This window comes from Halyomorpha halys, unplaced genomic scaffold (genome assembly GCF_000696795.3).
Source record: "Halyomorpha halys isolate HHAL.00 unplaced genomic scaffold, Hhal_1.1 Scaffold29.1, whole genome shotgun sequence".
Taxonomy (NCBI): Eukaryota; Metazoa; Arthropoda; class Insecta; order Hemiptera; family Pentatomidae; genus Halyomorpha; species Halyomorpha halys.
Genome location: NW_027115892.1, coordinates 1,101,588 through 1,128,728, shown reverse-complemented (window position 1 = coordinate 1,128,728; position 27,141 = coordinate 1,101,588). Strand labels below are relative to the sequence as shown.

At 29.8% G+C, this 27,141-nt stretch overlaps 1 protein-coding gene across 1 annotated transcript in view; it reads left to right on the top strand.

Moving 5' to 3' along the window:
- The window catches only part of LOC106684482 (suppressor of Mek1), a 114,359-nt gene extending 93,289 nt beyond the window's left edge, over positions 1–21,070 (top strand). Inside the window, exons 2-5 of the mRNA XM_014426600.2 lie at positions 14,314–14,432; positions 15,618–15,771; positions 17,769–17,929; positions 19,249–21,070. Of these exons, the coding sequence (XP_014282086.1) occupies positions 14,314–14,432; positions 15,618–15,771; positions 17,769–17,929; positions 19,249–20,362 (1,548 nt within the window). The 3' untranslated portion in view covers positions 20,363–21,070. The remainder of the gene's footprint in view (positions 1–14,313; positions 14,433–15,617; positions 15,772–17,768; positions 17,930–19,248) is intronic.
- The last annotated feature ends 6,071 nt before the right edge of the window (positions 21,071–27,141 follow it).

Genomic DNA, 27,141 nt, shown 5'->3' with positions numbered 1-27,141 from the left:
AACAACACCTATTCCTTCATTTATTGAATAACCAAACCTCCACATCTTTGTAATCAAATAAATAGGCAGTTATTGATTAACATTATAAACAGTATTAAAGCCAATATACCAATGTAATTTCATTCTACTATCTGAAAATTTGTAAACGCTCGCCAGACAAAAATCTCACTATATGAACCTTGTAATAATTCTTAGGGGACATATGTCCCAGAATAAAGTTATTTTTTCATTTCATTTCATGAATCTGTGCATCACTAATTTTTGTAACTGTTTAAAATTTCACTCAAAAACAATAATATGCCAATTCCGTTTGATAAATAACAAAATATATGTATATCGCTATTGTTATAACCTATTGCTAAAGTTACCGCCCCTCTGGGATTCGACAGTGAGAGCTTGATCACCGCTTTAGAGGCAGTAAAACAATCCGGCATTCCCGATTCTGTGGCGACAAAAATATAATTTGACATCATTAGTGAAATTTCCTACACATAGGTCGACAAGATATTGCTGCGTCGTAGCCGAGTGAGTTAACGCACCAATTTTGGCTCGTGACTGCAGCGGCGCGAGTTTGAATCTGACCTGGGGGTTTGACTTTTATTTCTGTGGTGGTTCCACGAAATGTAAACTTTGTTAAAGTGAGATGTAAAAATTCATTTTTTATTGTATGCACGTTGCTCTATGGCAAACTGTGAATATATCGATTGTACCAACTTGAAACGGTTTTATAACAGTTAGTCGCAGGTTTTTTTTATGCTTGCTGTGCTGTTAGTTCTCACTACAGTAAAAACATTTTATGTTATCTAACCGTAACTAATAAAACAGTAAAAACATTTAATTTGTGTCCACCAACCTCGTGGTTTGAATCTGACTTGGGGGTTTGACTTTTATTTCTGTGGCGGTTTCACGAAATATTATCTTGACCCATACCATAGAATGATAACCTGTAGGCACCCCCCTCCTCCAGAATGTCAGAAAATACCAGGAGGGGGTCATAAAAAAATAAAAATAAATAAGAAGTGACAAGTTAGTAATGGTTTCTTAAAAAGATATAATATTTTTTTTTTAGGTAAAGCTAAGTAACTTTTTTTTGGTTGATCGTATATAATAGATTGTAAGATGATAGTCCGGGTGGCTATCAATAATGGTACAAAATAGTAAAGATTTATATTTATTTATTTATTTATTAGTAACTAACGGTTCGACCCACATTGTAGGGCTTCATTGAACAATATACCTTCATATATTTGGTATTTTTTATTTTACACTTTAATTACTTCTAAAAATATAAGTTATTACTTTCCGTATTATTATGGCATTAAATCATCTCAATTACTGATCCTGATACGTATTTAAACATTATAATAAGAAGCTATTATGAGATAGGAAGACGGCCCTAGGACAGAGGATAATGGCGAGCAATTGACGACATTGCAGCCTGGATTGGCAAATGGCAGGAAGGGAGCAGTTAGCAGTTAGCGGGGACTGCTACTTCCTAGAAGCTATCGTCCATCGGCAGCCAACTTCTGCTTCTAGGGCGCTCAAATTGTCCTCCAGTTCTAAATAGCAGCACTGGAATATTTATCGTCGTCTTAAGCTTCCTAAGAAAATTATTCCATATTGAAACAACTCGATTTTGGACTTTTTTTTTGTTCTGCAATTCTGACTCACAAGTGTCATAAAAGACAAAAATTTATACCTCAGTTTTCTTAGAGTATAATGGTCACTATTTGACACTGTGATGATATCCATCTATTTATTTAATTTACTTTTTGAAGAAGTGGAGCTTAGGTATGTTAAAATTTCAAAAGTAGGTAGGTCTGGAGATTTTTCACGACTTTCTAAAATTCATTTCTGACCGTTTGTTTTCCCTATTAGTTACATTCGTTTTTCACAATATTTTTCAACTTAATAAAAAAATATTTGTTATAAATTCGTTGGCATTTTAACAATAAATACGATAGTAACAATAATATAATCCTACTACATTATTATAAAAAAAAAAATTCATTTTGAGGTTAAAAAACGTCACGACTGTAACTGTCCTCCAGTTTTGGATGTATTCATCACTTCTCGATATGAAATAATTCAATTGATAAATTTGAACCAAAAGATATTTCGCTGATATTCAATTGCGTTTCGGATTATTTTTATTTTTTTTATTTTGTAGTTACATCTAGTACGTGTAAATAAGTATAAACAGGAAAATAGGTAAGTCTCCTATAATTTATCATTAATGGACATTGTTAATTGAAAATGGGAAAGTTTCTGATAAGGTTTGTTTTCAGGTGCATCCATCATTTCACTTGTAGGCTTACGTTAGATTAGGCTATGAGCTGGCAATGAACCAAAAAAGGATTTTTATCTAAAAAAAAAAATGGTATATTTCAAAAATTATTCATCACGAATGTTTATACCTGTGGCATAATCGTTTATTTTTATGGAATAGCGTACTATATTGTACAATGAATGAATGATATTTTCATTTATATGGAAACATACTTTTTTTTTTGTTCACTCCAGAAATATAAGGTATATAATGAAAAGGTTAAAGGGATTAATAAATTTCATACGAACAGAGAAATTAGAAAAATTATGATAGTAAGTACTTGCATTACCATAGCTAATTTCTTGGAACTTGTTCAAGAAAGAACCAAGTACGAACCACTTTGACCATGAAATATTTTTCGTAGATTCCCGAAATAAACATTTCCCCTCTCCACCCCAATATTCCCTCCCCACTGCCCAATTCGCAAAACATACATTTTGTAAATAATATATAATTTTATAAATTTATTATTTGTTTTTATTATGTCACTAAGTGGTTTAAAATTTTATATTAATATTGTATTTATGATTTTTAAATTATTAAGTTCTTATAATCAGTTCCATTTATGTTTTTTGTTTGAGTTTTTGTGTATTTTTGACATTACTTTTATAAATGTTAAATTATTTTTATGCTTTAAAGTCATTTTATGTCTTCTCAACTAAGAAGATTAAGTTTCAGTTTTGCTATATCTTTTTATTAGTAATTTATTGTATTCGATGTGTACTCTGTTATTATGTCATATTAAGATGTTATATTTTTTATAATAAATAATAAAAAAAATTCTAGTTTAAATCGTATTCGATAATCAAGCAGTTAAGTAGCAAACAATGACTAAGTATTGCTCATAATGTTGAATTTTTGACGATGTGGCCGCCAAGCATCAAAAATATACCACGCTCCTAAAGTTATTCACATACATTTTAAAATAATTTAAATAACCCGAAAAGTCGGTAAATTTGGGATTTGAGGGCATACTTCAAACTGAAAAACGTGGTCAAACATTATGTAACATTTATACTCAAAATTGTCCATAAACGCTATTTAAAGAGAGCAGTTTAGCTAAGATTTTTAGGAAAATGGTTAATTTCAGGGAATACTCTCCAGATTTTTGGTAAGATGGGAAAATTCAGTCATAATTATAAGAAAATTTTTAATTTTGTCCAATCCATGCTGTAAGTTGTTGTAGCGACGCTCATAAGTTAATTAATTCCTTATGTACTCCGATTCGGACAGAAGGGCGAGTTCAGATACAGTTTATAAAGCAATTTTAAACAAACTAAAAAGTATGATGAGTAAGAAAACCAGTCAATGTCGGATTCATTAGGTCATCACCGGCGGGTCAGCCCACATGTTAAAGGCTTTGAAGTGTAGGCTTAAACTACATTCTGCACTGAAATTAAAGTGCATTATTTAAATTTTAAGTAATTATTCAATCACAAGGACGTGAAAATAACTAACGTTTGAACGTATATAATTATCTTCTTATAAAAGTTTCCACCAAATAAAAGGTTTTAACACCCACTGAAAGGAAGATAGGTTAAACTATCCAACTTGTGATTACTGTAGCACAGGCGATTTTGTTATTTTATATTTGAATTTAAGTTCTTTATACAGTTTTCATAGCTGACACCCCAACCCATCTTAACACTATCCTCACAACGTATGCCGATGACACATGTCTATTGTCAGTGAACAATAATCCTTATATTGTATCCCAAACCCTTCAATCCCACATCACCACCCTTGAAGAATGGTGCCAAAACTGGAGGATTAAAATTAATTCCAATGAATCCCACCAAATCACATTTACCCTTCGTCGTAAACCCATGACCTCTTGCCCAACAGAATCGTTTAATAATACCCCATTTATTCCTGTCGAGCAGATCCGTTACTTAGGACTACATCTCGACAAACGACTGGCATGGAATCCTCATACAAGACTGAAAAGACAGGAAACTGCTCGTCGATTCCGACTGTTACAACATTTACTAGACAAACGGTCTAAACTGCCAATCCATTACAAAAGACTGATCTACGTGACTATTATAAGGCCTATCTGGGCATACGGAGTTGAGCTTTGTAGCTCCACTAAAATATCAAATTCCTCCCGAATTTAATCCTTAAACTCCAAAATCCTTCGTAAAATCCTGCATTACTTTGTCACAAATCAAGTCATCCGTCAGGACCTTAATGTCCCATATTTGGCCAGAACCAGATACCATTCCTTCCATAATAAACTTCGCAACCACCCAAATCCACTTGTTCTTAACCTGCCTTCTCCTTCATTAACTAATGTTCCTCCTAGGCGTCTGAAATAAAGATGGCCTCCAGGTCTTCTCCTCTAGAAATATTATTGGAGTTCTATCAATGGGTAGATTCTCCACAAGTTTGTATCACCTACAGCAAATTTACTTATTGTATATATTTTTATACAGTTGTAAATAACAATAAATAAATTATAAAATAAAAAAAGAATTTAAGTTTTTCCCATCAAATAATTGACAAGCGCGATAATTCATATTCAAATATCAAACATATTTCATTTCATTTAAGTTATAATAAACATATCCCTGGCGTTTGTATAGAAATTGATTTTAGAACAATATTAAATTCTGAACTTCAAGTGCAATATTAGTGTGTTTTATCACGAAAACAAATATTTCCACCGGATTTTTTTTTTTATTCTATTTGTTGTACAAACATGTAATAAAGTTTCTCCAGGTTTTTTAGTTGTAGTCCTAATTCTATCTCTACCACCAAAACCATTGTCCTGTATTCTGTTATGAAGCGGTAGTTGTATATTGGTTAGGGTGTGGTCAGTGAATAATATAAATATGTAGAACTCTTGAGGAATTTCAGGACTTCATCAGAGTTAGGTACTGGAAAAAAAATAGCTATAGTGAATAAAAACAAAAATAACCACAATCGTTATTATTCACTATTTATTATAAATTTCTTATTGATTGTTATTCATTTTTATTCGTTATGGTGGTTATTTTGTTTTTTGTTTATTCTATCTATTGTAGAGCCATATAATAGAGTTTTTCCAAGTGTTTAGTCGTACTCCTTATTCAGGCCTACATCAGAATTAAGAACAAAACAACAATAATACATACAAAAAAATAAACATAGTGGTTATTATTCATTATTTATTATTAATTTCTTATTCATTATTATTATGGTTGTTATTGATCTTTATTCGTTATGGTTGTTGTCTTGTAGTTTTTTCTTAGCCCTGATGAAGGCCTGGAATACTGGCCGAAACATAGGCTTATTTGTGCATTTCTTACTCATTTCTTAAATGACCGGACCCCTATATGTCTTCTCCCCATGTACTGTATTTTTCCCCATGCCAGGTATTTTATTTCACCTGCGTGTTAATTCGAAAACTATGTATGTAATACATCTAACAACGATGTAATAATTATTCAAATATAATTTATATCTTTAACGTCTTTTTTTATAAAATTTATGTATGGACATTTACAACTGTATTAACATTGTATAAAATAAATAAATTTGATGTGTTACGTCAATGTTTGTTATATAATGACATGATACAAACATGTGGAGAATCTAACCATTGATAGAACTTCAATAACATTTCTAGACGAGACGATTTCGAGACCACCTCGTTTTCAGACTCCTAAGGGTCTGATTACGTAATGAAGGAGAAGCCAGGTTAGAAACAAGTGGGTTTGGGTGGTCAGGAAGTTTATCATGGAAGAATTGCTATCTGGTCTAGCCAAATCGGCGACATAAACGATAAAGTCGTGGGGAAAACCACGGTTATTTTAATCCTGGAGATAACCCTTCCCTTATGATTGATTATCTTTCATATACTGTATTCTTTGTTAATTGATACAAAATTACGAGAAGAGTTTTGAAGGAAAAACCTGACCACAGTTAACATGGATACATGAAGCGAAAAGACCTTAGCAGAGACTGGTATACTCGTATTGTGGAGCAACCACCTCCCCTTATGTAACAGCGAAGGCCAGGCGGTCAAGTTCACGGCTCTTCCCTTACATCTCCCCTTACTTTGTCGTCTTCTTCGGATTCTTTACTAGTTGGCAAATAATACAATATTATTAATCTGTAATAGTACATTATCATTGTATTTATAATATTTGTATCATTTATCTTATATGAAAACAGGTATGTAAGCAATGATTGTTCGTAATATCTGCATCGAACGTTCGTATTTCCTGAGCGTAATGATTGCTAGGGTTCTTTCAGACTAAACAACTGACAGGAAAATAGAAACACTGTCAAATAATGAAATTTTAAGGTAATTAAAAAAAGAATTACTATAAATATTTTTATATAGGAAGATGGTCAGGGTTGTGGTCAAAGGAGAAACAAAAATAGTTTACAACTATTTATTTTCCAACGTTTCGCCCCACTTTCCAGGGCTTCATCAGGGCTGCTCAAAGCAAACGGGTGAACAGCCCTGATGAAGCCCAGCAAAGTGGGGCGAATCGTTGAAAAGTAAATAGTTGTAAACTCTTTTTGTTTCTCCTTTGACCACAACCCTGACCATCTTCCTATATATCAATTTTTACGGTCAACTACATATACATATATAAATATTTTTATTTTAAAACTATAAACCTCCTTTAAGATGGAACAAATGTTGATTTTAATAAATGATAACTCTTAAGAAATGAAACGTACATATAATATTTTTAATATATACTCTCTGATTATTTTATTCGATACTTTGTAAATTTAATATATAATTTTAAATTAGTTGTATGGATTATTGTTGTAAATAAGGGTTTTGGTTAGTTTTTAAAAAATAACCGTTCTCAGTCTAAAATTTCTGTTTTGTATTTTGTCTATTTATATTTAGTCTTATTAATTATGCTTTTTGTGTTTATGAGGTTGGATTAGCATAAATTTAAATTTTGTACATCCGATTTTTTGTTGATTGCCCGATTCTAATATTTTTCTATAATAATCATTTCCTTTAAATTTTGTTTGAAGTTGTTCTTTTCCCGATGTATGATTTTAGGTTTATCAAATTTTAATTTATTTCCTGTTTGTCTGAAATGTTTGGTAAAAGTAGGATACAGCAATATTTTTATTGATGTACCCTTCTTTTGAGATGCTCCGAGGTTCCTAAATAGGATTTCTAGCAGTTCTTTTTCAATTTCAGGGGAAAAGGGAATTTTATACACTATAATCGACTAGACCTCTATTTTGTTTATGTCTTTTAAATTGGTGTAAAGTTTGGATAAAGTGGCTGTGTTGTTTTATATAATAGCTTATTTGTTTTTTGTTATTCTTTAGAGTTATTTTGATACCCTCCCTGAAAGTTTCGGTATGTAAGAAAATGTGTAATAATTACCAAAAAATAAAATCATTGAAAAAAAAAGGAATAAGCTCAAAACAAATACAAATATTCCTAAAACAGAATTCACCAAACTACTAGATGTATGTGCGGATAGAGGATATTTTTAATTTAACGAAAAATTCTCTCTACAAAAGTTGGAATGCACCATTTTATCTAGCAGATATTTATTTAGAAGATTTACAGGATACAGAAATACTCAAATTCCCATTTCATATACCATTTATAATTAAATTTGTTGATGAAATATTAACCACAACCAAGAATAAAAAGAAGGTTTTAAATTAATTTAATAATTATTTAACAGATTAAATTTTATAATAGAATTCGAAATACCATTTTTAGATGTACTTTAAAATAGAAATCCTAACGGTTAAATAGAAAAAAAATGGTGGCTAAAACCTATTCACTCTGGAAGATATATACATATATACAAGCCAATGTCCAAAAAGATATAAAACCAATACCGCTAAAAAATAAATAAACTAGGCGATACAATTGACCCTAATGACTAAGAAACAACAGAAAATTAAGTTTTAGATCTCCTGTTAGCAAATAGTTTAAAGACTCAGGCTGTTATAACTATGGTTAATAAAACACGAGTTATTGTATATTGTATATCGATAAACAAGTTGTAAATCTAGTCTACACTATTTCGCTTTAGACTTAATATTTTCAAGCATACAGTCCTTAGTAGTGCTCTATGATAAACGCGGGTTTATTGCACGGTTTTATATTGTGGTTTAAATTGCAGGATTGCGTACGAATTTTTGAATACCAAATCATTAGCGTAGGTTTAAAAGTTATATTTTTTTGTTTCTCTTCATTTGTTTTTTATTTTGTTTTGCATCTCAAATTCGCCTGCCTTTCAAAAACTGACGCCCTGGTCAAGCGCTCAGTTTCAAAAAAGGTGTTTGAAATTAAATTTACACATTTTGTAGTATTTGTTTTCTACTTTAATTTCATGTAGAATGTTACTCTTAGTTTCATATACAAGATATAATTAGCTTTCTATTTGTAAGCGAAAAACAAAAAAGAGTTCCAAAAGTTTGGGTTTTTTTTCTATTTTTCATGTGAAGTCAGAGGCTGGTGTGGTTTTTTTCAGTAGGAAGTTCATGATGTAATTTAAAGCCAAATTTTTTTTTTTTTTCGATTTCTATTAAGTGATAATAATTTCTTTCACTAATTCCTCTTGAGAACTAAATATTTGTTGTACTTTACTTCTGTATTTTTACAGAACATTTCATTTTCGTAAAATATTCTTTACCATTCTTGGATTAATAATTATTAAATTTTGTAAAAAAAAAATTACATATATATATTTATTACTTATAAAAACCATCAAAAGCTGATTTGTTATAAGTATTGCAGAAACTAGGGTTGGAAACAATTTGTAACAGTTATATAAACTGTAAAGATTCTAATATCGTAGTTGAAACAAATCGACTAACAAGCCCTTGCTAACAACCAGGTCTTTTCGTGACGACAGTCCATGCTTCTGGACTCCGATTATCCGTTGACAATGCAAGGGGCTCATAAAGGATCCTTTTCCTAGTTTTCTTCGTGATTCGTTATACTTAAAAAAAAAACTTATATTTCCAAAGTTGTTATTGAGTAATATTGAAAACTGCTAATAATGACATCAACAGTCACAAGACAGTTCCTGACTCAGCTCAAAGCAAGGCCTTAATGGTCAGAGCACTGATTGTAGACACAAAGCCCTCCCACACCACCATTGTAGACTGCACCCACAGTCTTTGTCTGTCTGCGGTAATCTCTTGGTTTTTTTTAAGGCTTAAGTAGGCCATTAAATGCTTTGTAATGGAGTGACAAAGTTTGATGATAGTAAACAAAGGCTTATCTCTTTGGCTGTTAGAATAATAACAATGTTCTATGGATGATCCAAGATGGCGCGGCAGAGGAGGGAACATTGCGAATTATAGCATCATTACCCGCTCTGTATCCTCTAATTCGCTATAGATGTCGGGAATTGGAGTATTTTCACTAGTTGCACAGATTATTCGACCAACCACTTAATTATTTGATTGTCTCCACCTCTGGAACAGAGAGTACAATTGTTTCTGAGCAGAATATTATTTTAATTTTGATATAAAATTCTGATCTATAATATTGAAATACTTTCCGAACAAATACATAGTTCGTAAGCTAGGTAACTTGGTTATTTAATCAATAAAATAAATCTTACTTCGTATAGTTTTAACTTATAATAGCATCTAGGAACTGGTTAAAATTTAACTTAGTTAAGTAAATGAAATATCGTCCTGGTGCGGTCAAAAAAACCCAAATAGTATATCCAATTACTATTTAAGTTTTTTTGACTTCACCCGGACCATATTCCATTCATCTATACCCACGGTCAATCAATAATCTTCCAGTATTAACTTAGTTAAGTTAGCGTATATCAAGGCATAGCTGTAAAATCAATATAAGTCAATCAATAGGCAACAGATGAAAGTGTTTTATAAGTTAGAACATGTTCTTCCGTGATGGAAACTTATTTTGTGGCGGCCCCACTGAATGAATCACTACCACTCTGAAGAAAATAGGATGTTAACTTGTAGGATAACTATCCCGCATTAACACGACCAATTTCAGCCATTTTCAGAATATGCTACTTTAACCTCCCTAAAAATCTTATATTATATCAAGAATTCCAACAATAGATTCTTTTACGCTTCAAGCATATATTTTTGGGTTCTACTGATGTGAGGTGTGATTTATTTTGCTGGCACATATAAATAAATTTTTTTTTTGTCTGAATTTGTGACACATTGAATGAATAGTTCTTTATTGGTATTTTAGAGGCTCAAGACTTTGTGGTTGCAATCATACAATTTATAATGATAGCCTAAGAATTTTACTCACTTTAACGATAATATAAACCAAGCTTTTTTTTAAAAACTCACTAAGCCCATGTCAATCTATTTCAAGGAGGATGAGAACGTTTAATAGAATTGATTGAGGTTTAATAGAAATCGTTAGAGCATAAACACACACCATTTTACGTTATTTTAATTTTAGTTTGTTTTTGTTTTTCCAGAATAGTCTATTGTGCTTCATCCTATGAACGTTTTTATGAATATGAGTAATAAAAATAGTAAAAAAAAAAAAAGTATCAGAAATAGACACTAAAAATAATCAAACTCGTTTAAATATGCGAGAAAATATTTTGCCTCCTTAAGACCAGTGATTTTATCCCTTGTTTAGAGGAGAGTGGACTGAGTGCGCCTCATGGCTGCCCTGTCTCCAAGCTAGGGATGGGATATCGATATCGATATTTTTCTTTCGATATCCCATCCCTACTCCAAGCCACATTCCTCCTTGCCTTTTTGCATAAATACTTCCAGATTAATTTGATTATGATCGATAGTTAGAGATGGCTATACTATGATATTTCACCATAAGTAACATTGCAAGATTTAATTAAGATAATTATTGACAATATTGAGAAAATTCTATAATATGGACAACTTTTTCTTTGCCAGTGCATTTCAGATTCCATTTATTTATCCATAACTTTCAAGGAGAATGTACCATACGAGGTCCTCACCGATTTAGATCAAAATAGTTTTCACGATTTTACATTGAAAAATATTCGACCCTTATCGAACTGTTTCACTCAAGGGGCCATAGAAGCTAAAGAGAAAAAAAACAAAACACGTTGAAATTACTTTCATTCATATCTCGAGTTTGGAAAATGATATCGAAATGATCCTAGGCTCAAATAATTTGTTTTCTAGAGCATCTTGAAGAAAAAAAAGTAAACGTTTAAAAATAAATTATATTATACTAGTATATATTTATCATTTCCATAATGTAAGTATGTATTGTATGAATTTAATAATAAAGGAGGTAACGAAAAAAAAATTAAAATAATAGATTTTAAATTAAATAAATTTTAAATTACTAACTGAACTAACCTCATAGATTTTTTAACTCCAAAAATGGTGACATATGTTGATTCAGCACGCTAAAAAAACCTTATGTTGAGAACACCATCGAAAACAATAAAAAATACAAATTTTCAGATAAATAAAAAAAGTTTGAACAGAAACTTCGACGAGCCTATATATACCCTTCATTTTTTTCAAAGATTAAATAAGCTGAGTGCTTCTATGTCGGAGCCAAAGTTATTCGCAAAGAAACTCAATTTTGCAATCGATTGTTTTACACTAATTTTATTATATAATGATATCGTTGTTTCTGTGGATATGAATAATAAGCTTCCATTTTTCTAGTGAGTCCAAGAGCTCCGAAATCGGATCAACTGAAGATGAAATGCAATGCTAACATTTCTTGACATCTAACATTTTTCGTAATTTCTTGATTTAAAAATTTTAAGTTCTCTCGGAAGGTTGTTTTCAAGAAATTATTTCCTTTCTTTTTGCCAACCAAAGCCTTATATATATAAATAACGAAGGACGTTTTAAGAGGAGAAGCTGGGGGAGCCGGTTTGGCAAAAGGATGGTGTTTTAACAAGTGGAGCTATCTGGAGTTGTGTATTGTCCTGGCTCTGGAACCTGTTTCTTCGGCTTTTCACGGCCCTGATCTTGGAAATTTAAAAATATTTCCTTCAAGGACGAGCAAGAAAAACAACAGGTCTCCCTTCTACTGGTTTTATACCAAGGGTCCCGAGCTCATAACGAAGATTAGTTCTACAAAGGTCTTCAAATCAAATTTCTCTGTGACAAAAAAGAAGCCATTTGTATCCTCCTAATATTTTGACCATAGAGATGGTTTCAATGTTTATTTTGCCAAATTTTATCCTAAGCTATTTCTTTTGGCTTTGAAATATTAAACAACATTAATCAGGGAGTGAGAGGGAGGAGAAATACAGTTGATTTTTTTGTATGTCTCAAAACACAAATATTCATAGAATAATGTAAGATAACAAATATTTAAATTCTATATTTTTTTAAAAATAAAAACGTATTATTTAAGACATTTGGGACCAAATTTCAAGGATGATTTTAGATATGCTAATATAAAAAAACAATTTTTTGAAAACTAGTCACTTTTCATTAGAAAAAAATTAGATTAAAATGACTCAGATAAGAATGAGCATATCAAAGTCTTCTTTAATTTTGTACAAGCATGTAGATGCACTATGTTGTTTGTTGTTTATTGCAAGTTTAAGTACAAAAAGTCCAATAAATGGAGTTAAATTTCTACTGTACTCCAATGCTGTCATTTTTTTCCAGAATACAAAAATAAGACAACTTAAAATAAGTGTGCAGTCATTCTGTTGTTCAGTCATGACCATTGATATGACAATTTATCAGCAGAGTAGGACTAGACAACACATAAAATTTCAATAATTGGAACTAAATTTTCCAACAAGTTAAATTATTTTTTAAATGACAAGTTAAGTGTTACTTAATTTCCTTTAACATTGATTAAAAAAATGATGATGCATTAAAAAGATTTTAACCTTCTCAACTATTCAATATTTTAAATTTTCGCTCATGTGTTGTAAATGTGAGCACTTGGCGACAATAATTTTCTTTTCTTTTTGAATACAAAATGGTATCGATAAAATTTTAATGTTTTGAATTCAAATTTATTTTTTATTAGTTTTAAATAGATACTAAAATTATTACAAAACCTATAACCTGTACTGCTATAACCCATGAAGGGTCATTAATTCAGTAAGAAAGTAATGTCAATTGAACAATGGTTGTACAAAGAAATGATTTGTTTATGATCATGCTCAATCCCCCGGATTTTTTTATTTAATTAAAGGTACCCAATTCTTAGAAGTTTGGTGTGCCACAGGAGGGCTCCAAAACCCACAGGGTTGACTGACAGCTGTGCTAAAGTAACTGAATGAATAATTTTCTACCACAGCCAGATTCCAACCTCAGTCTGGTAGTTATTAACACAGTGCTTTACCCACTGAGCTACCATGCTCCTATTAAAAGATTTAACTCAAAGATTTTTAAAATTGTATCAGGAAAGCGTGGTTAAATTACAATTTTCATTGTTTGAAGTAGGTTCTAAAATCTTAAATTGCCATATTATTTGGTTTTTAAATTGTTTGGAGGAAGGAAGGAGATATGTGACACTCAATCCCTATCACGATTGACTTGGATCCGGCAAAAAAAAAAAAAAAAAAGAAAAATTTAATTGTAGTTGAATGATCCATTTATGCTCTGAATATATCACTTTATTTTAAATAAAGTCAATTTTTGTAAAGACATTAAAATGGATATGATGCAAAAAAAGATAAATAAACTTTTTATTTCCATAAAGCACTATTTATCCATTATAAAGTTTCACAAAAACTAGACAAATCTTATATAGTCTCCAACTTTTTTTACAAATTTTCATTATGAAGAAAAGAAACTTTATCAAACTATTGGATTATATTCATACAAAATTACCTCTTTATAATTAAAACTAATTAAAATAATGGAATGCTTTTAAGTAATGTTTGAAAGAAGGAAATAACTAAAAATAAAATTATTTGGTTTATAAAGTCTTAAATTAATTTTAAAATGTCAACTTTTTATATTGTATAACTTTGTGTTAATTAGTTTTGCTGTAAAGCACACAAATGATATTATAATGTGAATATTATTTAATTTTCTGATTCTATAATTTTCAGATGATTGTACACTGCAGAAGTCAGCCAATTCTTCCCAGTTTGTCCTACCCAGTCTTCATGTTTGTTCCTTCTGTGACTCAGGAACCTGACACAACTGCATCCACAATACCAGAGGACGGGTAAGTCAGTCTCTATGGACTGGTAAAAAAGGTACATCAATATAACAAGACAGGATAAAGGGTTATGTTCATTTATAAAGAATAGATTGGAAATCACAATTACCTGCCTACTTACTTATTTATTTGTTTGTGTGTTATTAGTAACAATAGTCTGCTATTCTCCAAGAGTAATTCTATCAATTAAATTAAATTAAAGCCCTTAAATATAATAAAATTGGAACAATAATTATCATGTTTTCATTATAAGCTATTGGTGAAATGTTTGTTTTAAGTGAAGAGACAATTCATCTTTGAGTTTTTTTTTGTTTAAGGTAACTATAATGAGTAATGCTTCATAGAAAATTTAAAGTATTAGATTGGTGTAAACATATATTTATCAAAATTAAATAACTTTATTTTAATTTTATTATTATTATTATTATTATTGGCACGACAGACCATGGAGGTCTAAGACCTTGTGTGATGTATTAAGGAAATACATAGCGTGTATTTTTATCAGGAGAGCTTGGTTACAATTACAGGGTGTAAATTAAACTTAAGCTAAGGCATAAAAACATCAGGCTCAGTAAAATAATGAAAAGAGATACTGTATAACAATAAGATGGAGTAAAATGTACTCCATTACTTAAATGTCTTTATTATTTTATGAATGTTGATTTATAGAAAATTTATCAAAAAAGTATAATACTATGAGCTACTAAAGGAGTATATTGTTGGCTAAACTTTTGATATATATTAACAATATAATTTTTTTTGTTTTTTCTACAATATTCTCATATCTTCAATTAAATGAGTATATTTTCACCAAATCAAAAAAATTATTCCCCATCTTTTTGAACTAAAGAGGACTGAGAATTAGTTTATAAAAGACAGAATAAAAGGAATAGAAAGAAAAATTAAGTTAAAATTGGATATTACATGTATCAAATTACTGGATGGTGATTCATCTAATCACTGTCACTAATAATATTGATATTTTGCTAAATTAAAATTAAAAGCTCATTACTTATTTGCAGTATTAAGTTAACTTTGCCGATAAAGCTATTTTTATTTATTTATTTTTTTCTGAAATCAACTTATATGATTGGAGAATAATTTATAAATATTATATATTAATAAATTCCTATAGTTATACTTTTAAACAATCAAATAACCAATACACTTTTTTTTTCTTTGTCTTAAAAGATTTGAGGTATCTCAGTTCCACAGCCAAGATGAGTTGGGTCGTGTTGTCTTTGGTTTCCATGGTCCAGATCAGTCTAGGATGGAGGCTAGGTCACTGGATGGCTCAGTCAGAGGTTCCTACAGCTATATTGATCCATATGGCCATATAGTTAAGGTGACTTATTTAAAAATAATATTATTTATAAACTAATTTCAGTAAGTTTCGAATCAGTATTAAATATTAACTAGATTTTGTAAAAAAGAACTAGTATTTTTTTATTTTCAAATATGCTTATTATCTTAAACAGTTTTATATTATGGCGAGTTACCTCATTGAATTGAAATTAAATAATTATGTTACGTGTATTATTGTACGTTAACAGATCAAATTATCTTTATTATGAAGTTTTTGGATTTTTGCTTTCCCACTGCTACTAGGTAAACAATCTGTAACTAGGCAAAGTTTTCATTTTGCAGTTTTCTGCAGACCTCTGTATTTCAAAGTATGTTGAGTTAAAGTACATATTTGACCATTGGTTAGTGTGTTTGTGTCACTATATCTTGAATTTGTGAACCAATTATTATTGGTCCCTTTTTTTTTTTTTTAGGGTTTAAATCTCTGATGTCTGTGCACCAAATAATGCAGAATATGTGCATCATGGACAGCCTAATATCTAAAAAAAAATAAGAAAATCTAGACTGTAGCACCAAAACACGGCTTAACTAATTTTTATGAAACTTACCTAAAGTCTTCCTCTTAATTTTTTTATATAAAATGAATCCCCAAGAAAAAGCAGGAGGAAACGAAATGAAGAAAAGTTTATTTTTAAAAAATTGATCATAGTCATATAGGATCTTTTATATTTAATATCTTGAAATATATTTAAATTCTCTGGAAAACAAATGGAACCAGTTTTTCAAATAATTCCAAAAAATACAAATCTTCTGGATTATTCAAGATTCCTGTTTAAAAGATAATTCAATTTTCTAATAAGCTTAAGTAATAAAAATAAACTTGATTGGACGAGTGAATATACAGCAAACAATTAATTTATTATACTTAACAGTCAAAGCAGTAAGGACACTTCAAATGTGTCTGACTGGATACACTAGATATTTTATTATTAATAATATTATTACTCAGTACCACTTAAGCTGAAGCAGATTAGACTCCACTTCACTTATAAACTTTTAGAAAAAATCCTCCGGAGCCCCGAAATCTGAACCTATTTCTCCTTGAATATTCTTATGATGTTTACTGCTTTCACTGCTATCTCTTACCTAGAGAATTTTTTTTTTATTGTTGATGGCTAGTATTTGAGAAAATATTTAACCAAAATTTCTTTCTACAACATTAATTTAAAATTTATATATTTTTTAAAAGAATATCTACATAGAAAATTTCAAAAACAAACAAAATTTTTTTTGTTCAGAGCTTTCTTAAATACAATATCACTTAACCTGCCAGAACATGTAATCAAAAATAAATTAGGAGGCGCACAGTTACCTGAGAGGACTCATATGGAGTTGTAATAAAAAAATATACTTTCTAGTGCCGTTTCCTTGTTTGTTCATACGAGCATAAATTATGAAGACTTAATCCTATGATTTACTGCTAGTTTAGAGGAATGATTTCTAAACCTTTTTTTTTTTTGTCATAATTTTACCAGTAAACTTTTTTTGTTTGCCTTTCTTTAGATTGTAGAGGGTTTTTCTTTTATCGCCAGAAGTCAGTCATTCTATTTTTTTTTTTTTTTTGAACAAAATAATCTTAATCTTCATCGTCTGGATGAGTATTTATGAAGCCGCTTGAATCACTGTGGTATTTATCTGAATCTGTTTTGAATTCTCAATTGCTTCTTCCAATTTTTCAACATCCTTACCTTCAATTATATTGAGATCATCTTCTGTTTCAAATAAAGCGCATTGAATTTCTTTGACATCACTAAGATTTTCAGAATCCGAGCCACACCCCCAAGCTAGATGAACATTGCAATATTGGTAATCTAGGTCAAAGAAAGATTGAGAATTAACAAACAGTAATATCAATGTTCTGTGAACATTAAATCTCAGTTAAAGAATGTAAATCCTATTATGATCAAAATTAGATAATAAACACTTTTAGCAGAAGCTCTGTCACCATTGTTCACATTTACTTAAATATGTTCACAGATGCAGTACTGGGATGATGGTACAGGTTTCCATATAGCTGGTAATGCATTGCCTGGTGATGGCCGCCCTGCATACACTCCTGAAGTAAAGGCTGCTAGGGAACAACATCTTAAGATATACAAACAAACCTTGGCTGCCGCTCAACATTTATTACAACAGAGGTAGTATTGAACCTCGGTGCAAAAAAATATATTTAAATAATGTATAGAATCATCAAAAACTATGCATATTTTGAGCATTATGCATCTCTTTAAATTTATTACTAACTAGGTGTACTCCATGATTTTACCCATCTCATATAGCTTAGTATTTTTTGATATTTATTCTTCTTGGGATATTTTATCAACAAATTTATTAATAAACTCTACACTCAAAAATCAAATATTACAAACATACATCGCTTATCACATTAATGTTTATTATTCTATTAGTTGAATTTTCCATTTTTCTATTATTACTTTCCCTAGTATTTATGTTTATTATTTTGTAACTCAGTTACACATTTTTAATATAATACTTTTTGAGTTGAAATTGTCTAAAAAAAAATTAAAACAACCAGCATATTAGTTTATAAAAAATTGTATTAAAAGCAATTATATTTTTAAAATATGATTTTTGGTAGAAAGTTAATTAATAAATTTGCAGACAAAAAACTCAAAGAAGAATAAATGTTAAAATGATAAAAATCTCAAAGAAGAATACTTTCATGGAGTTGAATTTATAATACAAAAGAATATAGAGAGGAATAATAAAATAACAGGGGTGAAAATGTGAAGAAGACAAGTTTGGAAATTGTCAAAGTTTTAATAATACAAGGCCGAAACATCACAAAAAAATATATTTGTAAAAAATAAAATTGTCTGAAAGTAAAATTAATAAAAAAAATGTTTATTTTTATAGATTTTTATATTTTTACGAATTTTGTTTTAATGAGGCTTTAAATAAATTTGTTCAATCATTTTTATTGGTAATTAATGATTTAAAAATAAATTTTACTAGAAAAAGATGCTACAATTATAAAGTTGTTCATAAAATTCTCTATAGTTTTCCAGATTAGTTAATGTTTTAGTAGTAGTTCCCATTTTCTTCCTTTGAGTTGTTGCCTAATTTTATTAATTCTGAACCTTTCCACAATAATTTTTTTACCATACTCGAAAAGAAGTTTTTAAATTGAACTGTTAGTTCCTGAAATTATTATATACAGACAAAAAAACACTTAAGCTTTAACTAAGGGAAAATTATTATATGAACACTAATACCTTAGCACAAGGTTGCACCAAGATTAGTTTTCTATATTTAATAGTTACAGGTTCAGTAGTAAGTTAAATTAAACAAAAAATAATAGCCTCCTTCAGATCTAGAACAGAGTTTTTGATGATCATACATTCCTATTACTATCATATCCTACTCAATAAAAGTTATTTAAAATAAAAACCTAATTCATTGAATCATAGAAGTAACTTCATATCATTTGTTTTAGTGATGACAGTTCTTATTCAGACAGCCCTGAACACAGCTCTGCTCAAGACCTAAATCAGTATGAAGATGTACCCCAGGTACAACAGCATCAAGATAATAATTTGTATGAAGATGATAAAGAATCTATTTCATTGGAGAACCCTGAACTTCTTGGTAACCATAATATGTATCAAGAAGATGAAAAGAAAGAAGAAAACGATCCTGAAAAGGAAGAAGTAGAAGGTGAGGTTGATCTTGGAGAAGATGTTGTGCCAGATGAAGACTTGGAAGAGGATGGATATGAAAACGACCAGCCTGAAATGGGTAATGATAAATCTGCTGAAGAAGAAGAAAATGATAGAACAAAAGAAATAAATGAACCTTATAACCATGATCAGATCATTATCAGACTAAAGCACTTGATGGGTTACAACCAAAATGAGGAAAATGACCAAAAAATTGTAAGTGAAAATGAAAAAGAAAGTTTAGAGGGAGATATTAACCATAGTGGAGATGGTTATATCCAAAACCATCGCATGGAAGAAGAGGATGAAGTAAAAGATGAAGGAGATATTAACCATAGTGGAGATGGTTATATCCAAAACCATCGCATGGAAGAAGAGGATGAAGTAAAAGATGAAGGAGATAATCTCGTAAAAGAGGAAAGCGATGAAGCTGATAAGTCAAGACAATATTCTGCTGAAGATGAATCTAACGAAAAATTCAGAGACATCAGTGAAGGGAATGACAGTCTTGATTACCAGGATGGAGCTATTATAAACAATGAAAGTACTGGAAACTCAGAAGAGAATAATTCGGAATCCGATGTCAGCTATGACCCTGAAACCTCAGAGAACAGAAATACTGAAATGAAACTATTAGTTCAACCCTTAGCCCAACCTGAAACAGAACAGATTGGAACCCAAGCAGCAGAGTATAGTAATCCTAACACTGAAGTAGAGACCCCACCAGCAAAAAAGAGAGGGTTCTTCTATCACTTTCAGCATACCATTCCAAAGCCAACTGAGAGGATTGACGAAGCAGTAGAAAAGGGCTTGAAATCGGCAGATGGAATTGAGGTGCCACCGTCAGCTATACATGATCCACAGGTTGCTCCCTATCCCTTTTATAACTAAAATGGATTTATCTGTTAAATGTCAACCAGTAATAAGGCCAACTTTAACACTTTACGCAATGAGAATTATTGATCACTTGCATGTTACAAACAGTGATGTTCACAATCGTCTGGAGATCAAATTAAATTGAACTTATGAACTATTTCTAAATGTGAACTAGTGATCAAAAGATCTATACAAAAACATAATTTCCATATCAGCTCCAGCTGGAATCTATTTTATGTTTGTAATTAGTATTTTATAAATATAATAATAAGACATTTTTTTAGCTGGATTAGATGGTTTTCCATTAAAATTGTCAACAATAATGAAGAATGTGGAAGGATGTAAGCAACGTATTTGCCATGGCTGTGAGTGAAAATGTAATTCAATGTGAGTGATTTAGTGACAGTTCTTCATGCCCATTAAAGTGTAGTTGTAAATAGAGACATGTTGTAGTTTTATATTTTTACAAAATTTTTAATATTTTTCTTTTATAAGTATTTAAACTATTTATATTTTTGTGGGGAGTGGCAAATAAAAAGAGAAGGTTACTTTTATTAAAAATTAATTAAAAGTTCCATTAAAATTGCTTAATTGCTCATCTGATTGCTTCACTTTGGAGCCTATTAGGATTATCATTTCTTTGTTTGAGACAATGATGATACTGTTGACTGTGATGTTACAAGAGAATGAGAATTTTAAAAATAAATAAAAAATAATCACATATTTTGTTTGTTTTATTACCTGATCTAATTTTATTTGACTTAAGAAAACTAAAATATAGGATTTAGTCCTACAGATTTCATCTTAACTCTCCTTTATTTAAAGAATTTATGCAAATTTTGTACATTTTTAGATATATACTTTCCCATTTTGGTTAAAGTATTAAGTTTTCTAACTATTTCTTTGATTGATTATAGAGTATATATCTATTAATGAATGATTAATATGGTTGTCTTAACAATGAAGAAAATGACATGTAATAATCTATTTGTATATGTAATTGTAATGCTGATTAAGATTTAATACAAATAAAAAAATGTTTAAGTGGTCTCATATTAAAATATCATTGATATATAATTATGATGCATTTTTTTTTTTTTAAATAAATGAATTTATTTTTTCTTAATACATTTTTTTACTACTAGTTTAATATATGTGATTCTCTGTCTTATGGCCAAACTCACAGATATCAAAGTAAATTATAGTCAGAAGTCATCCAAACCATGTTTCTTTTATAGCCTTTTTTTCCTTCCATTCCCTTGTATCATGCCGAACAAAATATCCATGTCATATTATATATTTCAATAAAGGGGGAAAAACAAAAAACATGGACAAAAAAGGACAAATCATGTATTTCATTTTTTACAATATTACATTAAATTTTGGATTTTAATATTTTCTAATATTATTATTGAAGAAATTAGGTTCACATCTTTCTGCTTATTTATCTCTAAATAAACAAATTATTCTTTTTTGTGATTCCTGCATTATATTTCATTCACAATGTAACAAAACTTGATTAATTATGGCATTTAAAAGTGATCTTTTTCAAACATCACATTATTCATAAATTCGTGTATGAAAAAAATGCATACTGGATCACAAAAATGGCTTCTGTCATCACCTAAAATTCTGTAAGTTCCTGTGCATCAAGTAATGTCTTCTCTTATATGCCGTATTCTTTGTCTATATTTACTAGTTTCATGATAAATTTTTCTTTCTTGTTTCTGTTTTTCATTATTTATCAGCCACATAATGTCAACATTTTTATTCATTGTAATTTTTAATACAACAGGCTTATTCTCTAGGCATTCATTACATTAAGTAGAATCAGTAGATTCTCTAATACCTTTTTTTTACCTATCTTTACATGTTTAAGCTCTCATCTCAAATTGCAACACTCATCATGCAGTGAATTTATGTTTCTAATTTTCCAATCCTAATTTCTTTGGTTCCTGTTATTGACAGTCTTACAGCTAGATAAATGAGCATATTTTATTAGGGCATCACCTTAAGAATGAAGAAGCAATGTACACGACAAAGATTGAAGCTTTTACATAGTAGCTTTTTTAATGCCTCATTCATATGAAACCATATTCTGATAACATATTATAATGGTAACAATTCATTCACTTATTATCAAAAGAATTTATTTCTGCAACAATCTTTTATAAGAAAAAAAACAAAACAAACAATTTGTTTCATGAGCTGTATTGTAAAAGTAAAATTCAAGGAAATATCTCAAGTTTCACAAGATATTTTGTAATTGCAAAATATAAAATCTTAAACACAATTAAAATTAATTTAATTAATAATAATGTTATATTATAAATGTAATACTATCTAAGGGTATTAGTCAATTCATTTATCTTGACTTTATCAATAAGTTCACTTAAATTAATAGTTCAAATATAGAATAGAGTTCCCTCGGTGTGTTACTACTCGTACTTGATGAATTACTTCCCCCAAAGAAATATTGGTACATGTTATACATCATATCACCCATTCCATACATGATGTCTGGAACATTGACAGTTAGTGGAAGGAAAGGCAACTGCTCTAAAAGAGTACCCAACGCACCCCACAATATTCTTCCTTCTTCAACTTCCTTTCTTGGACTGAAAAATATGAAATTCAATAAACATAATTGAAATCATAGAACTATGAACTAATCTATGAAAAACATTTTATAAAATTATTATATATATATATATATATATTTTAAAATAGCACATATACTATAGTTCCCATGTTCAGGTGACACAATCAAATTGATGTGACTACATTAATTTATTGAGGGGGAAGGGGAAAAAAATTAAAATATTCAATAATACTCGTTGGATTTATCAACTACACTAAAATATTTAATATTTTAATTTGTCAGGCTATATTATGAAATATTTTAATATTTCCTACTTTAGCTAAAATTAAACTGTAGTGAAAGGAACAATTCCTAGTAACAACACCGAACACATGCCTCAATTGAGGCAGTATTTGTAGTAATCTACAAATTTAGAATAACCTTATTCAATCTATGGATGCCACCAAATAGTGATATTTCTTTCACAGGTAATGATGCACGCTTATCAAGCATATAATAAATTAAGGTTACCTGAAAATATAGGATCGACCTCTCATTTATTTCTGTGCAGTCTGAGGAAAACAATGTTTTTATTTACACTAATCTATTTATAATATTTATAAATTCAAACAACTGTTATTAGGTATGTTGATTTATTTCAGCATAATTTCACAGGCTGGGTAACTGAAAATGCGTTTCTCAACAGTTGAATATTTCATCTAATCGAATAATTCTTCTTTAATACTACTATAAAATACTAAACCATTTTTTTAATTCCTTCTACCCAAGGCTATGCTTCTTAATATATTCCCAAAGTAACTAAATGAAAATAAACAAAATTCAACTTTTGTGGAATAATTTTATAAAGAATGAACCATTTCTCAGCCTGTTTCTTTTTTAATTATAAGCATAAGAGTTCATTTATTTTATAAATAATATACATGGTGTGTAACTAACTTTCTCAAAATTACGCCATTTTAAAAATTTTATTTTTATTTTTCTCCGATCTGCAAAACCTCTGTTGAAGGATTAATCAACAATTGAAAATTCAACACCAAAAGGCTGTTAAGCTCCATTATAAATTTATACTTCTAGATTCAACTCTAAGAAGGTTTAAAAAAATGCTAACTATAGTGAAAAAATGCTTTTTCTGGAGCTGCAATATCAATGTCAGGCGACTGTTTAAAAAATGTGAAAATTCAAGACATAAAACATAGAATCAAACCTGATTAAAATTAAAAATTTTAGATTCAGCTCTAACTAGGTATAAAATATTATTAATTGTGTACTAAAAATGATTTATTTATAAATTCTGGAGAAGTGGACAGACATTTATTTTATTATTTTTGTCATTTTTTACTATAAACACTTCATTTCAAAGCTACATTTTTTTTTTGCAAAAAATTAAGACTGTTTCTATCAATTAAACAATAATCAAATTGATTAAAACAACCAAACAGCATTGAGTTTTAAATTGTGAGAATGCTCAATAAATATCATCAAAGCACATGATTATAATGGTAATTATAATGAATTAAAATAAACAACATTAATTAAATCTGGAAATTATTTACTTAATTCATTTAAAAACATTATGTCTAAGTCAATATGTGATAGTTGCTGAAAGTAATTAATACTTTGTTGTTTAATTTATTGTATACACAAATTATTTATTTTTATTGTATGATTAAACTTTTCAAAATCAAATCAAATCTGTATTTGCCAAATAAATTAGTGCTTTAAATGCCTTCTAGTTGTTAGGAAACTTTCTAGCACTGAATTAACCAGTGCAGTATAATCACTGAAACAAGGAATTGTAACACGTTACTAACAATTTATGTTGTATTTTTGAGTTAAAAGTATTTATAGTATTTATTATAAAGATCAAGAGAAAAGTAAATGTTAGTAAAATCTTTCATGGTCATAGTTTTATTTTTAAGAATGCTCAATGCCCTACTAGAAACAGTTAATTTGAAAATCAAAAACAATAATGCCTTGAGCAAATCTATTTTCTCTATTCGATTGCTCTGGGTATCTAAAATGATTATCGTTTATAAATAAATATATCCAGAATATATGGATTTTTCAAAAAAATATTACCACATAGTTTCTATTTCTTTGTAAATGTAATACTAATTCATTGATATAGGATACTATGAGCTGAAAATAGTGTGTGTGTAATATATTTTCTTACCAATGAAAGCATTCATCCTCTGTCAGTTGACCAACAGAAGCAGCAACTAGACAGTATGTTAGGATCTGTGAACAGGAAATAGGTTTTAAATCCTCCATTTTCTCAATGCTTGGCTTTTCAAGAACATTGTGTCTTCCAAAAGTTATTTTTGGGATTTTATAATCCCTGCAGTTAAAAAGCACTTATTTATTTTAAATTACTTTTAAAATCGCAAATTAAATCATTTTCTTATAGTACATTTGGCCCTAGAAAATGGTTAAATTATTAATGTATTAAATGCATTAAGTTGTAACTTTTTCAGTCAGTGAAATACTGTGCTGCTCTTGAGCAGGTCAGTAAAAGCAATAATAGATATGCTGTTCTGTTACAAACTTATATGAAATAAATATTAAAATCTATTGTTTGATCGTTGAATATTTGATCAGTTGAGTTTAAAAAATATTCGATAGTAGACAATAGTATGTATTATTATAATATTATAATGTAATATTATGCACGATCAGAACGAATCCTGAGAGAGTCATTTCATGCTGAGCAGGGTACGGCAAGAAAACAGGGTATTACAGTTGATGAGAACAAGACGAAGTGCTTGAGGGCTGGAGGATGTGGACCAGGAACTGGAACATTTGATGCAGGTTCATTCAAGTTGGAGAGGGTGAACTATTTCATACACCTGAGAACTGAAGAAAACAACCAAAATAATATCTTTCAGGAGATTAGCAGAAGGATCGCTGCTGCCAGCCGATTCTGCTTTGGCCTGGCAAAACATTTCAGAAGCGCGTTGCTCTCTAATGGGACCGAGATAAATCTCTGTAAATCACTTGTACGCTCCGTTGTCATATACGTATCCGAGGCTTGGGTCTTCACTAAAGCTGATGAAGCAAGACTCTTTGTCTTCGGGAGGAAAATATTTGGACCTGTTAGAAAGAGCAATGTATGGAGAAGAAGGAAAAACCGCGAAGCTATCGTCTTTGAACGGGGCCAATAATGTTGTCAAGTTTATAAGATTGATACAAGGACTCCGATGGGCGAGTCATATGGCGAGGATGCACGGCGATGACATCCCAAATTATGTCCCATCCGAGAAACTACATGGAAAGAGAAGTGTAGGGAGGCCGAACAGGAGATGGTCGGACGTTGTATCAACGGATACCCGGGTCCTCCTTGGAACCATAAACTGGAGAGTTGCAGCAGAAGACAGAACGACCTAGCGGAAGTAACTGGAGGAGGCCCTGGCTAGGTAACGTGCTGTCCCGCCAATTATGATGTTATGATAATATAGTTTTATAATCTAAAATTATAGTGATCTGTACTTTCCATAAACCTTTTTTTTTAGAAAAACGTAAAAAAATATTATCTTATTTCTTATAAAACATAAATCGCAACTGATGTTTCGGATTACTCCTTGGCCCTTAGGATTCCTATTCACCCTTGGAAATACAAATTTTACTATATTACAGATTCTATCTTCTATCTCTACGATTATATTTTGATGATATTAGAATATCCTATCTTCTATCTATACGATTATATTTTGTCAAAGTTTTAAAAAATTATATCTTACAGTAAAAGGGAACACTTATACAGTCTTTGTCGTATTTCAATATATCTTTGTTGTGTGATAAAGATAGACTATGTCGGCACTCCGAAATGTCAGTTACGTTTTTAAGTGAAAAAAATATTTTTGGAGTTTTGTTAAAAAAAAAAATATTTAAGGAAAGTACAAATCACTATAATGTTATTTTGTAAAGTTGGACCTTTCCACGGAGGAGTGTGGTGTATAATATGAATATAGTTTTTTGTTTCATAAAAAATATAGTTATCACAAATGAATATCCAAACGACAGCCATCTGCATTCACAAGGTCTTTGATTACATCATATATTTCTTATGGATTATAACAGTATTATGGATTGAGGAGTACATCTTGAACAATGGCAGTATTGTTTAATTGTTTAGAGAAGGTTCGGATTATATAATGACGGTGCAAAGAACTGGATGTCTGTCAAGGTAGTACAT